Source organism: Saccopteryx leptura, chromosome 5, assembly GCF_036850995.1.
Source record: "Saccopteryx leptura isolate mSacLep1 chromosome 5, mSacLep1_pri_phased_curated, whole genome shotgun sequence".
Taxonomy (NCBI): Eukaryota; Metazoa; Chordata; class Mammalia; order Chiroptera; family Emballonuridae; genus Saccopteryx; species Saccopteryx leptura.
The window spans coordinates 66949526-66965843 of NC_089507.1; the positions used below are offsets into that span (position 1 = coordinate 66949526).

The following is a 16318-nucleotide window of genomic DNA, read 5'->3' on the forward strand; positions in this document are numbered from 1 at the left end:
ACATAGTTTTCACTCTTCATCCTGTTTTTTCTTTTTTTTAAGGGATGGGGGTGATTTAAGGGAAACTGAATATATTCTTTCATTTTTTTTTTTGTTTGTTTGCTAAACAGGAAAGTCCATCAGCTCGATAATGGAGGAGAACAATGATTCCACAGAGAACCCCCAACAAGGCCAAGGGAGGAATAACACCACGAAGTGTGGGTGGCTTAGGAAGCAAGGAGGCTTTGTCAAGACTTGGCACACACGCTGGTTTGTGCTCAAGGGAGATCAGCTCCACTATTTCAAAGATGAAGATGAGACCAAGCCCTTGGTAAGTAAGGAAATGGAAAGCACGGTGGGTCCAAGCGGTCTAAGAAAGAATAGGGTCTGCTTGACGCTGATGGAGACTGAGGCCAAGCCAATCTCCCTGGGCTCTTTCAGATCACTGGCATCTTTCTTACTTTTTCTCGTTTACCTTGTTTCAAGATGACAAACTTGCAATTTGAGGCTAAGAGGCAAATTATATTGGTCTGATATTAGTTTTGATTTCTATTAACCTAGGACATAATGCCTAAGTCCCTCTAGCAAACTTACTTCCTGAGAAAAGTTAATGGACATCTGCTAGAGCATATATATTGTAGCCAAACAGCGTTCCTTTCTTCAGAAATAAGTTTGAAGCACAGATCTGAAGGAAGACTATAAATGCAACTTTCAGTAATTCCTGGAACACACTCAGTATTCATTCTCTGGGGTGCTCCCCTGCACCTTAGCTCACATGAAATATGGATATGGAGCTAAAATGAACAATGCTGAAATATCCCACCAGCATACACAATATACCCTGGGAACAGTTTCTGTGTTTCTTTGTGGTTCCTAAGCACTCTTGTATTTGCTTATTTACTTAGTCATTTTTTCAGCCACAAATCTCTAGGTTGCAATGAGAAAGAAGAAAAATCTACTTCTGTCCTTGTAGCTACAGTAAGCTTTCTTAGCTCTGTTGCTTATCCATTGATGAATGGAGAGGCAAACAGAGGCATCAGTTGTGTTTTCCCTTCTCTACAACTATAGGATACTCGAATAAAAGAAGAAACATTTTAGATGAGTTTACATAAACATTCCTAATAATATAAATATATTCTAGAGGCTAATACCTTTGTGTTCAAGTTCAATTATTTAAATAGGAATTTGGATGAGGGGTCTACTTTAGTATTTTAAATTTCTCAGACATTATAATTTCACAGTTTTTATTCATCTAATTGAATTAGATAAAAATAGTAATAATAATATATACTACTACAAGCCTCAGTTATTCTTTGAAATTACCGTTACTTTTTGAGCACTCACCAGGGTAAGGCATCAGACTAAGAATTATTTGTATTATCTTATTAAATACTTAAAATAATTCTTTGAGGTAGGATTATCTCCATTTATGCATTCAGAGAACAAGGTTCAGGTGCAATGCAGATTACCTAAAGTTAGACAGTTTTGCCTCTAGATAAGTTCAGATTCCTATGGTTTTAGCCAAAGGCCTCATAAAAAATAAAAATATTCCCTATTGATGTCATGACTATTTTTTTGAAAGAGAGAGAGAGAGAAGGACAGACAGGAAGGGAGAGAGATGAGAAGTATAACTCATAGTTGCGTCAACTTAGTTGTTCATTGATTGCTTTCTCATATGTGCCTTGACTGGGGGGCTCCAGCTAAGCCCGTGACCCCTTGCTCAAGTCAGCAACCTTGGGTTTCAAGCCAGAGACCTATGGACTCAAGCTAGTGATCATGGGGTCATGTCTATAATCCCACGCTCAAGCTGGTGACTGCATACTGAAGCCAGATGAGCCTACACTCACTTGGGCGACCTTGTGGTTTCGAACATGGGTCCTAAGTATATAATGACAATTATAGTGCATTTCTCTACCTGAATATGGGGTTGTCATTACAGATGAAGAAAATGTGGCTTAGAGATAGGAAGTGATGCGACCAAGATACATAGAGATCAGAGGCAAAGCAGTAGTCTTTTTTCTCTCATCTCATATGCTAGGATTCTTTTATCATTGCACCTCATTTTATACTATGTAATACTCATATTAAGGTATTGTCTTGAACATATAAGTCATTTTGCCAAGTTCAGTAAAAGGAGTCAGGTTAATGTGAAAAAACAAACAAACATAGAACATGAAGGATCCAATATAGGGACTTTGACATGGAAGAACACATTGAAATAAATAGGAGAATGTTGGGCAGATGAAATATATTATGCTCACTTTGTTAAAGATGGCACTGCCAATGTGGAGGCCTATTACCCAGGTGATGATATTGGTTGCCCTTCTTGCTTGGGATGGGCGTGATTATATTAATGCGTGTTGGGGACAGGCTATAAGCAGGCAGGATTCTTATAGCCTAAGGCTTAGTTTTAAGACTAAGCCTTTCCCACCCTTTCTGATGTAGTAGGGTGGTGCACTCTCATGAGGAATCCCATTATGCCTCAGATAAGTGACTTTGTATCAGAGACTTCCTTGTTTGTATATTGGATTAAAGGTTTTGAATCTACACTATAAAGTGGAGCAGACTGGGAGCTTGCTCTCTCTCAGTTCCTGAGATTAGCATTAGAGAGGAGAGCAGAGAAAGGCCACATGGAGGAGAGGAGAAGCAGCCAAGATGGCGGAGTGCTGAAGGAGAAGCCAGTTTGTACAGAGTTTGTGCAGAGAGAAGGAGATGGGGAGAAGAGGTGAATAAGACTGGTAAGGTAGAAACCTTTGATTTTAGGAATCTCAGATAAATCAGTGGTTTTGGGAACCCTGAATGGAAAGGGAAGTGTTTTCCCACTGTTTGTATTTCTTGCCTGCTGGGAGCAAGCTAGGATTAAAGCTAATGGCCCACCAGTTCTTGGCTCCATTGTTTCATTATCATTTGTCCGAATCAGATGGGCCAGGCAGCTATGATGGAGGCCACAGCTACTGGCCTTAAAGGGAAGTATGAGTAAGATTCAATGTTTTATCTTGTGGACCCTTATTCCGTCATGGTTCAGGTGGACTGGGTTGCTAACAGAATAGTTATGGATTAAACAATTAAGTAGGTCTGACCTAGGACCTAAACAAAGGATTAGGGGAGCAGACAGAGGATGTAGGCACTGCGTGAATGGAGAATTGGAAGCAGACCTAACAAATGCTCTCTGTGGTGAGCTTCTAATAATGAGGACAGGATCTAGTGGATCCAGCCTGAGTTCAGTGTTTCTTTCTTTTTTTTTTTTCTTTTTTTTTGTATTTTCTGAAGCTGGAAACGGGGAGAGACAGTCAGACAGACTCCCGCATGCGCCCGACCGGGATCCACCCGGCACGCCCACCAGGAGCAACGCACTGCCCCTCCGGGGCGTCGCTCTGCCGCGACCAGAGCCACTCTAGTGCCTGGGGCAAAGGCCAAGGAGCCATCCCCAGCGCCCGGGCCATCTTTGCTCTAATGGAGCCTTGGCTGCGGGAGGGGAAGAGAGAGACAGAGAGGAAGGAGGGGGTGGGGGTGGAGAAGCAAATGGGTGCTTCTCCTATGTGCCCTGGCCGGGAATCGAACTCGGGTCCCCCACACGCCAGGCCGACGCTCTACCACTGAGCCAACCGGCCAGGGCTGAGTTCAGTGTTTCTAAACTGTGAGAACTTGCAGGTTTCATATGTGAATATATTTCAGAGAATATGTACTTAAACCCCAGTTGGAGGAACTCTGCTATAAATCATTCTACCCTATCACCTTGGCTATGCTTCTCTGTGGAATTTATCAGGTCTACATAGTCACAGATAGCATTCAAGGCAGTGTACTTATTTTCATTAGGGTCTGAAAATATAAAGAAGACAATGCAAAACTTCTGATGAATGCAAAAGAAAAATCTGCCTCAAAATGAAAATTTACTTATAATATTGCTAAGATAAGTTGTATTTTCATAGTAGTATGTTACTAGCATTTGTAGACTTATACCAATACTGTATAAGTCTAAAATTAAGTAAATTTGAAATTAACAAAATAAAATCATAGTGACAAGAAAGTACTATTCTTATACAAACCAAACATAAACTACTGTCGTTCTCTTCCCAAAAGTTATCTTAATGTAACCAAAAGGAAAGAGAGGTTGTCGTTTTCGGTGCGCAGTAGAGCCAAACACTGAACAGCTATCGCTGCGGTGGAGAAATTAAGAGTTGCTTTAGTGCTCGGTGCCACACAGGCAGAACAGAAAGTTTCTCTCAAAACCTGGACTCTTGGATGGATTACACTCAGAGGGTTTTAATAAGTTAGGGAGAACACATATGTGGAATTGCTGGAAGGACATGTTTAAATTGAAAGATTTTGGAACTTGACCATTTATGGTGAAGGGCTTCAGCATTGGACCTTTCTGGAGACGGGATCCTCTGGTTCTGAAAGGGTCCCAGTGTTCAAGTGCTGTCATGTCCCCAATCTTTTGGTTCCCATGGGGCAGGGTGAGACTTTGGTTCTGGGTGCAGCTGTAGGACAGAAGTAATATAGCGTAACGCTGTCTCTAAAATGCCCCATGATCGTATTTATCACCAAGCTGCTTTAAGGGAGTAGAACTAGTTTAAGCTGCTCAGAGTGATGTGTGCTGTTTCATTAATTTTTATTTTTATATATTATTTGTTAACAATTTGCTATTAATATAGCAGTAAGAATTTGGGTGGGATAAATAGTTTTGAATTATTAGGTATGTATTTTTGGATCACCTTTCTTAGCAGTACAAGCACAGAGAATTTTGACATTGTACTTTCAATTTTTAATCTTTTACACTGAGGTTTAAACAAAGAATCAGATTAAAAACTACCAATTTCTATATCAGAGGGCACTTGGTAATTTTACATAAACACAGAATTGCCTATGAATGGACTAATTGCTTCCTTTATATTAGATCTTTCAGTGAAGATCGAGGCCTGTCATACCATAAGTGCTAAAGAATATTGTATTTTTGGATGAATTGGTGAGTGAGTCAGTAAAAGTCTATGGCCAAGTAAGTCAGGGCCAGAACCAGGCATTGTGAGTGGTATTGACTATTCTCAGATTCATACATCAAAATCACAACTCTGTATTTAAAATAATAAAGTTTAAATAACATGAAATAAATTTTGTAGTGAAACAGAATAACTTTTAAAGAATTGATCACCTCAATGAAGAACAACTGAACACCTTAAAAAATGTTTAAACTGGCAAAAAAGGAGTTGTCACAAAAGCTTTCATTTCATAGACAGTGTATATATGTGTTAATGTGCATGTTTGCTTGAATGTATATAGGTGTGTGTTGGTCCAGGGATAATGAGGAGTGGCAGATGAGGGACTAGAAATTAGATTTTCCTACTCCTGATTCAATGTTTCTTCAGCTTAGCCCTTTGCTTGTTCACAAATCTTCAACTGTTCTTTGGATTTGTTTTCAGTTAAAAATACTTCTTGGTTGTTTATTTCCAATATTGGCATTTTCATGCATGTGAATGTCCTTGGTCTTCATATATTCTGATGAGGGCTAGTTCCATAATACTGGAGGAAATGTCCCTAAGGAAATAAAAAAAAAAGTCAGTCTTTTACGTATTCCTAACCAGAGAACGTGTCCAATAAACTTAATCTGGATTTCTTTTCCTCTCTCTTAGATGGCATTTCTAAAATGCCTCCAAATACAGGACTTTCTAAAATAAAATCTCTGTACCTCTTGACCAAAAATTTTATTAAAACTTCCTTTGAGTTTCTCAACAATTCAATAAAGAAAGTCAATTCCATTATTAAGCTTATTATTAAATATTGCCCATCTGTTAGGGAAAACAATGCTCTGAAAATACAGACATAATTAGTGCCAAGGAGTGAGTGCTAACTTGGTCTATAAAGGTTGTGGAAGGCTGCTCAAAGCAAGAGATGACTCTTACCTGGGCTGTTGAAGGCTCGCGGACATTCCAGGTATAAATTGGGTAAAGGAATTCAAAACAGAGGAAAGACATGGAATTGAAAATTAACATCTATGGATAATTCCATGTGTGAGTGTAATGAAACAACAAGAAATGGGGTTAGAGAGATAGAGGGGGCTGCAATGTGAAGGGCTTATGTGTTGCGCAAGAGAATAGATTCTCTGGTGGGCAACGCCAGGATATTTTCTTAACACCTGTGCTACGCAAGCTACAAAACAGCATTAATTGCTGAGAAAGGGATAATGGCAGCTGTTCCCTTTTGTATTAGTCTTTATGGGCTGCTATAACACAATACCATAGACTGGAGGCCTTAAATAACAGAAATTTACTTTCTCACAGTTGTGAAAGCTGGAAGTCCAAGATCAAGGTGTTTCCAGAGTTGGTTTCTGGTGAAGCCTCTCGTTTTGGTTTGGAGACAACTGCCTTCTCCCTGTGACCTCACATTGCCTTTTCTTTGTGCGCAAGAAAGGGAGACAGCTCTAGTATCTCCTTGCTTAGAAGGACAGAAATTCTATTATATTAGCCTAATCATTATGATCTTATTTAACTTAATTATCTCCTTACAGGCCCCATCTCCAAATGCAGTCACTTGGGGGTGTTAGGGTTTCATCATGTCAGTTGGGGAAGGGGGACACAATTCAGTCCAGAACACCTCGCGTTGTTGTAAAACAATGCTAATGAACATCATTTCCTCGCTTAGGTTTTTCTTCCACCTGTGTCATCAAAGTTTTATCTCTGCTAGAACTGAATGTATCTGTTTTAGTGCACGATATACTTAATTATTTGAACTTAATATTGGTGTTCCATCTTCTCTTTCAAATTGCACCTTGCTGTGCAAATAGTCCACAACTTGAACAAGTATGAGAGCTTGGAAAGTCTCACTGTCACTTTCTGTATCTTCTTTTTGAGCAAAAGACCAAAAGTGCCTTTAGGTTCTCCTCTCTCAGGAAAAAGTACTAGATTTGTAAACAATACTTTCCAGAATACAACCTGGGTGTCCCTGGCAATATATTAAAGATAGACCCCAAAGAACTATTTTATATTTAAGATAAATCAAACTAAAATTTATAATATTCTATAATTTAAAAAATAAAAGACATTTCAGTTTATCAGAGCCAAAACTCTCTCCAAAAACCATCTCTACAGTGTTTGTGCTTACATAGATCATATTTTGTTCATAAGAGATTTTTAAAAATAAAATTGATTCTGGTTGGTTATAAAATAATAAATACAGAAAAGTGATGTATGTAGTGAATTTTTGAACATACATTAATAAAGTAATAATTTCTGTCACTCATCGGCCTCTACCATAAGAATTTATACTACTGTATTTTTCCAGCTTTTAGGTAATACTTTTCCATTTTTTAATCTCTAAAATAAAATCTTATTTATATTTGGAAAAACAGGTTAAAAATTATACTATACAGAAGAATTTATTAAATAGAAGATCTCCCATCTACCCTACATACTGCTTGGGTTTCAAATAGCTATTTAAAAAGTTTTAAAGACAGACTTAAACTGAATTTGTGACAATATCTGTTTGACTATTTTTTATTAAAAATTGTGAAAAATGACTGTGACCTTACAGACGTTGTAATATGGGGGAATCAGCTGTGTCAGAGATAAAGTGTGATTCTTATAGTTATCTTAAAAATAGGCCCTGGCCGGTTGGCTCAGCGGTAGAGCGTCGGCCTAGCGTGCGGAGGACCCGGGTTCGATTCCCGGCCAGGGCACACAGGAGAAGCGCCCATTTGCTTCTCCACCCCTCCGCCGCGCTTTCCTCTCTGTCTCTCTCTTCCCCTCCCGCAGCCAAGGCTCCATTGGAGCAAAGATGGCCCGGGCGCTGGGGATGGCTCCTTGGCCTCTGCCCCAGGCGCTAGAGTGGCTCTGGTCGCAACATGGCGACGCCCAGGATGGGCAGAGCATCGCCCCCTGGTGGGCAGAGCGTCGCCCCATGGTGGGCGTGCCGGGTGGATCCCGGTCGGGCGCATGCGGGAGTCTGTCCGACTGTCTCTCCCCGTTTCCAGCTTCAGAAAAATGAAAAAAAAAAAAAAAAAAAAAAAATAAGTGCAGATTTTGTTAAACGAGTCCAGTAATAAATTGCTAGTGCTTTTTGAGAACCATCTGTTTTGCTTCTATCACGAAGTATATTATTACTTAAATAATAGCTACATCTCATAATAGTGACTGTCTTTGACATCCCCTTGGTACTAGAATTTGATACTGGAAAGCACTGATTTTTTAGAAGCCAGTCTGAATCCTGATAAAATGACTAAAATTCAAATATGCACCAACCCAATTAACTAGTCTAGACTTTCTGCAACAGATATTGATCCAATTTTGTGAGGAGGCTTTTTCCTGACCTGATGAAGATGGCAGTGTTAGATCACAATGGATTTTCTTAACTTAGAGAACAAAGTGATTTTGTGTGAATTATAACCTGAGGGCTGACCTCTAAATGTGCAGGAATTGATTACTGATTTAAGAATAAGCTCTAATTCTATATACTTAATGAAACTGGTGAGTTAATGAAATCTCAAAATCTCTAAGGCAACTGCTGTTCTCTTTTAAAACATATGAGCCAGAAGAAGCCCAATCTCTGCTTATGTGTTTAAAATATTAGAAACCGGAAACTTGGATTTTATCTTCAAATCTAAAACTGGCTTTCTATATAGCATTTAAGTTTCTTGGTATTTAAAATGGCACGCATCATAGTGTTCTGCATCATCATAAATTTTAAAGAATGCTTAGCTCTTTCTCAGACATGATTATATAGAGAAAGTATTACTAACATAAAATATTATTTTATTCTGCTATTAGTTGGAATTTTTATTGCTTGCATAAATAATTTAGACATGACATTTATTTATGTTACAGTGGTCACAAACATGGGATTGGAGTCAAATTGTTTGGGTTGTATCTTAATTCATCCACTTAATAATTATGATGCATTGGGTAGTTTGTAAAATGATTTAAGCTTTAATTTACTAATCTTTACAATGAGATACAATAGTACCTACTTTGTAACATTGTTAAGAGTATTAAATAAAATAATTTATGTAAAGGATCTGAGAAAGCAGTAGCAGATAGTAAGCATAAAATAGATGTTAGCTATTTGTATACTGTTAATATGACAAAAAGAGAATTTATTTCTTAAGGCATTCATTCCATACATTCATCTACTTTTTTTTTTTTAGTCAACACATATTTATAGACTTCCATGTGCATACCAATGCTATAACTGCCTTCCTCCCCCCAAAAAATGAGAGTTTGAAAAATAGAACCTTCTTTCTTTATCAGGTGAAAGTCTAAAGTAATTTTAGGTAAGTAAAGGGAATCTGCTTTAAACAACTGCTTAGAAACTTAGGCTGCCAGAGATTTTGCCATTTTAATTTTTGGCTTCCAAAATCACCATGGGATCATTTTCTTTTCAAATTCAAACAGGGGGATTTAAAAGGAAGTACTGCATAGAAGATTTAGATGGGCCAGATATGGTGGTGGCTCTTAGCACTCCTGTTCACCTTCTGTTGGCTAGAACTGAGTCACACGATCACACCTAACATACAGCAGGCTGGACTTATAGCCTTGCTCTATCCTGGGAACATAATAGAACATGGGTATTGAAAAAGAACACTCTCTGCCACGGGGGGTCAAATAATGTTAAACATCCATGAAGGTCATGTTAAATTCCAAAGGACGTTATAGGTAACTGTAGTCACTATACAATGTAATGAGTATTTTAATAAAGAAAATATAAGTAAAAGTTGGAGGCCATAAGAAGGGTAATTATAACTACTTTTAGAGGTTCAGGGAGAGTTTTCCCAAAAAATATATATTTAACCTGAGAATTAAAGAAAGATATAACTTAGTCACAAGTTATTTGGGGCTTGGGGGGGTTGTGACAGACTAAAAGGTATATAGAACATGGCTCTTTGGTAGATTGTTGGGAAATTGATCATGGTACTTCAGCACTTAAGAAATAAGAAAAGCAATGATGAGAGATGATTTTGGAGAAGCACAGAAAAATGTTATGAGTCCAGTCAAGTGTTAAGGATTGGGTATTTTATCTTGAGATTTTACATTTCCCCTGCTTTTATGTGCTTTCCCCCCTTGATTTATTGCTAATCAGTTAATATGGGGCTCATTCTATGTATCCCACACTATGAAGGAATCCAGAATGCCCACCTATCCACAAAGGCCTCCTCTGACAATCCTACAAATCTGTCTTGTGTTCCTATAGTCGACTGCTTATTTTGTATCATGACATAGTCTCTGGAAAGATGATTGAAAAGCAGCTGTGCTGCAGATGAATACCTCTGTTATCTGTTATTACCTAAGCGTGAATGCGAGAGCCGCAGTTTGGTCAGTTTTGCCTGGAGGAGGTGGAACTGAGGCCTGTTGCTGCCGGAAAAGGGTGGTGGTGAGTGGCAGAGAATCTTCTGGACAAAGACAGAAATTAATGGGTGTGGCATGGTGGCCAGAGAGAGCGCAATGGAGAAAATTTCATATTCATAATTTTCTATAGAATTGACTCTCCAGTATGGGCATTTCCTTGGGAAGCAGTTGAGTTCAACTGTTTTGTGTACAGATTCTGGAGTCAGGCTGCCTGGGTTCGGTCTGGATTCTGTATAGGAAAACCACCCACGTTTCCACCTGTGTGTCTCCTTTACACCTCCCCCCCCCCCCACACACACAGAACTCTTCACTTCTAACACTTCTGCTCACCAAATGGTGTGTGTGGGGGGGTTCTCCACACCACACAGTTCTCTAGGACACCATCTGGGTGTCCTGAACCCCCACCATTTCAGAGGCCAATCACAAGTAATAGGTACTCAGTTTACTCACAACTTCTGTCTGGCTTGACTACAAATCAGAGGTTTCCATCCCTGCCCCAATCACCCACCTTCTTGGGCTCAATGGACTTGCTAGAGCAGCCTACACAACTTAGGGAAACACTTAAAAACACTTACCAGTATATTAAAGTGTGTATATGATAAAGGAAACAGACAAACAGCCAAATGAAGAGATGGACAAGGGGAGGTCCAGGAGGCCCCCGAGCACAGGTCACCCTCCCCATAAATGAATGTGTTTATCCACCTGGAACTCTCCCAACCCTGGTCTTTGGGGATATTTGTGGAGCCTCCATCATACAGGCCTGATCAAGTATGAACTTTACTTCCAGCTCCAATCTCCTCCCTGGAGGATTGAGGGGAGGGCTGAAAGCCCCAAGCTTCTCATCATGGCATGATCTTTCTGGTCACCAGCCTCACCCAGGAGCCGTCTAGAAGCCCACCCAGAGATATTTTTATCAACCAAGAAACTACAAGGATACTTGTGTCAGAAATGGGGTCACAGCCCAAATATTAAAACAAAAGAAGCTCTTACTGCTCTTATCACTTAGGGAATCACAAGGGTTTTAGGAGCTCTCTGCCAGAACTGGGAGCAGAAGCCATATGTCTATTTTCTGTTATCTTACAACTCCATCAGTAGTTATAGGCCTTAGTTACTTGTTACTTACTTGAGCAAATTACCCATCTCTAAGATGTAAATAATAGTAATACCCATCTCACAGAGTAATTGTTAGCAAACATGAAATAATGTTTTTAGAATACTTACACAGTACGTAGCCACATATTAAACACTAACTATTGTTGTTACTATCATCATCAGCACTATCATTTTTATCATCTTTGACAATAAGGATACCCTGATACAACAGTTTAGAAGCCAGGATGTGTAATATATACCTTGTTACTTGAATAATGAAGGAAATAAAAGATTATCAGCTTGGGTAAGTAATGCTCACTTCAGAGCAGAGGAGAACCTGTTTTCACTTGTAAAATATGCTGTCGAAACACTGAACTCATGGAAATAGTCTTAAGAAAACAATGTTCTTTTTTTCTTAAGACTATTTCTTAAGACTATTTCACCTTTGTAGTATGTCTTTCTTTTTGCTTAAATTACTTTCAAGGTTTATTCAGAGCTTATCATCATGATTATGATGACAGCCAAAGAGACTTGAAAGATTCCCTTTGCAAAGCTGGACCACCCAGAGAGAGTCAGCCCTGGTTTTCTTGTTTCATGTACAGCGTGTACCTAAATAAGGACGTGTATCTCACGTACCTATTCTTCAATACCAACATGCAGAGAGAACTATTGGAGTGGAGTCACTCGAGTTCTGCTTCTAACATTTACTCATATTGACTGAAGACTTTTGTGTTTGTATGTACCTAATTCAATATACAGAACCAAATAGTCTATACGTGGACTATCCCTATGTTATTAGCATAAATTTAGGCATATTTCCTTTATCCCAAGTAGTAAAGAGAATTTGGGGAAAAAACAAGCACGAGTGAAAATGCAATTTGAATATTTACATTTTTAGTGTGCAGAGTGGTATATTGTAAAAAGCTGCTTCCCTCTCTGCCAATATATGAAATATTTCACAGCCATTTGTTACCTATTCTTTTAGGTTCCCTCTGGGCACTTGATCTTCCTGTCTTTTCTTCTTTAGCCTTATCCCTTCTAAACCCAGCTGCTCTCTGTTATTCCAGCACTACTACCATATGTTCATTCATTCAGTGACAATTTATCAACTGTAAACTACATAAATTGTAAGTTAGAAAAACATTTGATCACATTTTATGTATAAGGATTCAACCCTAGATGCATGAGTTATTATTCCCACTTTCTGATGTTAGCTTCTTCCCTTTAGCATAATGTCTTCAAGCTTCAGCCCTGTGGTAGCATGAGTTAATACTCCATTTTTTTTATGTGGTAGAATAATTTTCCATTGTATCAACACACCATATTTTGTGTATTCATTCTTCAGTTGATCGATTTTGGGTTGTTTCCAATTTTGGATTATTATAAATAATGCTGCTTTGAACATTTGTGTACAAGTTTTTGTGTTTATACATTATTTCCCTTTCAGCTCTTAGAATGGGCTATATACCCACAGCACTTGCTGGGAGCTCATTACCCAGTGACCTGCCTTTCCTGGCTAAAGTTGAACTGATAATTTTTATTTTTGGTAATAAATTTGGTAGTATAAGAGCCAATGACTCTCCTGGGTTATACCTCTATTCATCCATTAATGAGGTATATCACCTTACCTTAGTAACTTCTCCCAATCTCATCTGTCAACTGAAGAGATGAAACCAATGGTTTTACAGTTGCTTTTTAATCCCAGGTTTCTAGAAGTTTTGCTTAGCCCTACAAACACTCCTGCTTTATAAAAATTAAAGTCTCATGATCCTTCCAATGACCTAATACTTTTATTTCCTAAATCATTACACTTGACAGTAAAATATGCATTGTAACAGCCACAGATATTTCAGAGACGGGTAATTTATTTTTAGCATATGCTGGGGGAAAATGAGCGTAATTCCATTTTCAAACTACATGCTTTCATAAATGTTCTAAATGGTTTATGTTCGTCTGCATTTTGAATATTGAAGCAGACATCTTTGGTGAAAGGCAGTTTTAGTCATTATCATAGGCAGTGACATAGTTGCTTATCTAAAACTCTTAGTGTTTTCAAAACTTCCTCTTTAAAGTTTCATTATTCCACATGCAATTGTAATAAAAGGGCAGTATTTACCCAAAATACTGTTTCTCTGTTTGATTTTTTAAAAATGCTTGAGTATTCTGAAGCCCTTTCCTTCCAAAATTATGAGATGTAAACATAGAAAATTTGAATGGATTTTTTTAACAAGCGTATGTAAGTTATTAATCAGACTGTTGTTTACTGCTTGAAATTTTATCAATTTATTTTTTTAAAGCAAAGACTGCAACAAAGTCACTGTTCAGAACTTTTACAATGGGTCAGTTTAAATAGAAGATATTTCCAATTCTTCTAACACATATTAGTATTATTGGTAAAAACATCTTCAAAATACTTATGGGTCTCAGGTTTATTTGAATTGAAAGTTTTAACATATTTTTATTAAGACAATTGAATCACATACTTTGTTTTGATAAAAAGAATAGTAATTTTAAGAAACAATATTTATTGTCCTTTCAAGTTTACATGTCTCTGATCAGCTACTTCCACAGAAATTGCATTTTTGTTGCCGTCCTTTTTTTCCCTTGTATATTCTAGATTGGAAAACAAGAGTGCAATGCTGTCTGTCCCTGAGGACTTTTATTATGTGGAATTCCACACAGTTGATACTTTCTAACTTTGTTTTGATGTCTGAGATTTTCATATTTTAGTTCGTAAAATAAATTAGCAGTTTTCTGAGCTCTCAGAAACTATATAGTAATAAGCTTTTTTATTAGTAAGTATAATGAACTCAAGCCATTCTTTCGTTATTATTATTATTTTTTAATTAAAAAGTTTCAAATAGCCTGACTGGTGGTGGAGTAGTGAATTGTGTGTCAGCCCGGTATGCTGAGGGCCCCCGTTTGAAACTGTGAGGTCAATGAAGTTGGCTTGAGTATAGATTGCTGGCTTGAGTGTGTATCAACAACATGATCCCAAGTAAACTGGCTAGAGCTCAAAGGTTGCTGACTAGAAGCCCAAAGGTCGCTGCCTTGAGTCCAAGGTCACTGACATGAGCCAAAGGTTGTTGGTTTGAGCAAGGGGTCACTGGTTCTGCTTGAGTCCCCTGGTCAAGGCTCCTGTGAGAAGCAATCAATGAACAACTAAAGTGAAGTAACTATGAGTTACTTCCTTTAACTCCCTAACTCACTTTCCTCCTGCCCATCCCTTCATTCCTGTCTCTCACTAAAAGAAAAGTTTTAACTAATAACAATTGAAGTTACATTTTAAGAGATAACCCCTCACTCTTCTTTGACTTTACAGGAAGTAGATGTTTATTACAAACTGGATATGTTATGCTCTTTGCTGAATACTTTATTTACATTATTATCTTATTAATTCTCACAGCAATATTATATGTGTAATTTATATATATATAGATGGAGAGACTGAGCTTTGTAAGGGTTAAAGAATATATGTGCCAAGGTTGACAATGAACACAACAAGGCAGAATGGTGATAAAAATAATGTAAGACCAGGAAGGAAAAAAATAAATGTTCTGAAGAGGTGGGCAAGATCCAAACTAGTGTCAAGAGGATCTGAGTATGTATAATTATCAAATAAGGGAGCAAAAAAGAAGAAATGGTTACTTACTTTGATAAATAGGAATATAGTTTTCATAGAACCTCACTGAAGAACCATATACAATACTTTTTGGAAAAATGCTGACAATATAGAGGCATCCTCAAAGTTGTAGAAATTACATTAATAACACAATTTTTACCAAGACATTCTAGGAGAGGGGTGTCCACCTTCTGTAGCTGATATTTGCTTGTTTGCGAGCTTTGTTCAAAGAGTATATATCTAAGATCAGCTGCAGAGCCTGATAAAATCCATCTACCTACACCTAATGTTCAGTTTTTCTAGTCATTCATGAAATGAACCTCTGTTAGCTCTGTAGGCATTTGCAGGTGGTCCCTGCTTTTATCCATTTGACATTACACCACTCTGATCCATCAGCGCCATCTAATATAAACCTGAATTTTATCTCTGGCTGTCTTTGCAAAATCTTGCAATGAAGAGGATTCATGGACAAAGCAGATGTGATGCATTCTGTTTCTGACACAAGACAGAAATGATACATAGCAGTGTCTGATGATTGGCCACTAAATGACTATACATAAAATAGAAATGGCAAATTGAGAAATATGCCAGAGATGATCTCTTGGAAATGCGACAGGGAACTGAGGAGGGCATACGCTGGCCTATCAAACCCACTTCCTTCCACTCATTGTTGTGGATTCTATGGAAACAAATCTGGAATGTATCTCTGGCAGCTGAAATCCTAGAAAGGAACCTAAAAGGCTATCGGGTAGAGCTGCTCTTTTAAATGGTATGTCTGTTTTAGGGTTTGCCTTTAAAAGACAGCCTGACCTGTAGTGGTGCAGTGGATAAAGCGTCAACCTGGAAACGCTGAGGTTGCTGGTTCAAAACCCTGGGCTTGCCTGGTCAAGGCACATATGGGAGTCGATGCTTCCTGCTCCTCCCCCCTTCTCTCTCTCTCTCTCTCTCTCTCTCTCTCTCTGTCTCCTCTAAAATAAATAAAAAATAAAAATAATTTAAAAATAAAAATCAATAAATAAAATCTTTAAAAATAAATAAATAAATAAAAGACAAAGAAGCTAGGGGAATGAAGCATCTGGTGATATGATGTTAGAAAATAGATTTGGGCATTTCCAGCAAGAAATGAAATTGAGTTTTTTAATTTCATTGAATTGAAGAGAGATGAAAGATGTTCACTTTCTCTTCTATTGTCTTTATTTATTCAAGAAAAGAAAAACGTTCTGCTTTGATGGGTCATGCTTGAGGGCTCTTTAACTAGCCACTGTGCTCATAGTAATTCACTGTAATTGGTTTA

General features: G+C 38.0%; 1 protein-coding gene across 2 annotated transcripts in view; it reads left to right on the forward strand.

The window, feature by feature from the left end:
* The window catches only part of ARHGAP24 (Rho GTPase activating protein 24), an 865538-nt gene that overhangs the window by 410603 nt on the left and 438617 nt on the right, over window positions 1-16318 (forward strand). For both annotated transcript variants that reach the window (XM_066387190.1, XM_066387188.1), the window contains one exon: window positions 111-310. In XM_066387190.1, the coding sequence (XP_066243287.1) occupies window positions 131-310 (180 nt within the window). In that variant the 5' untranslated portion in view covers window positions 111-130. The remainder of the gene's footprint in view (window positions 1-110; window positions 311-16318) is intronic.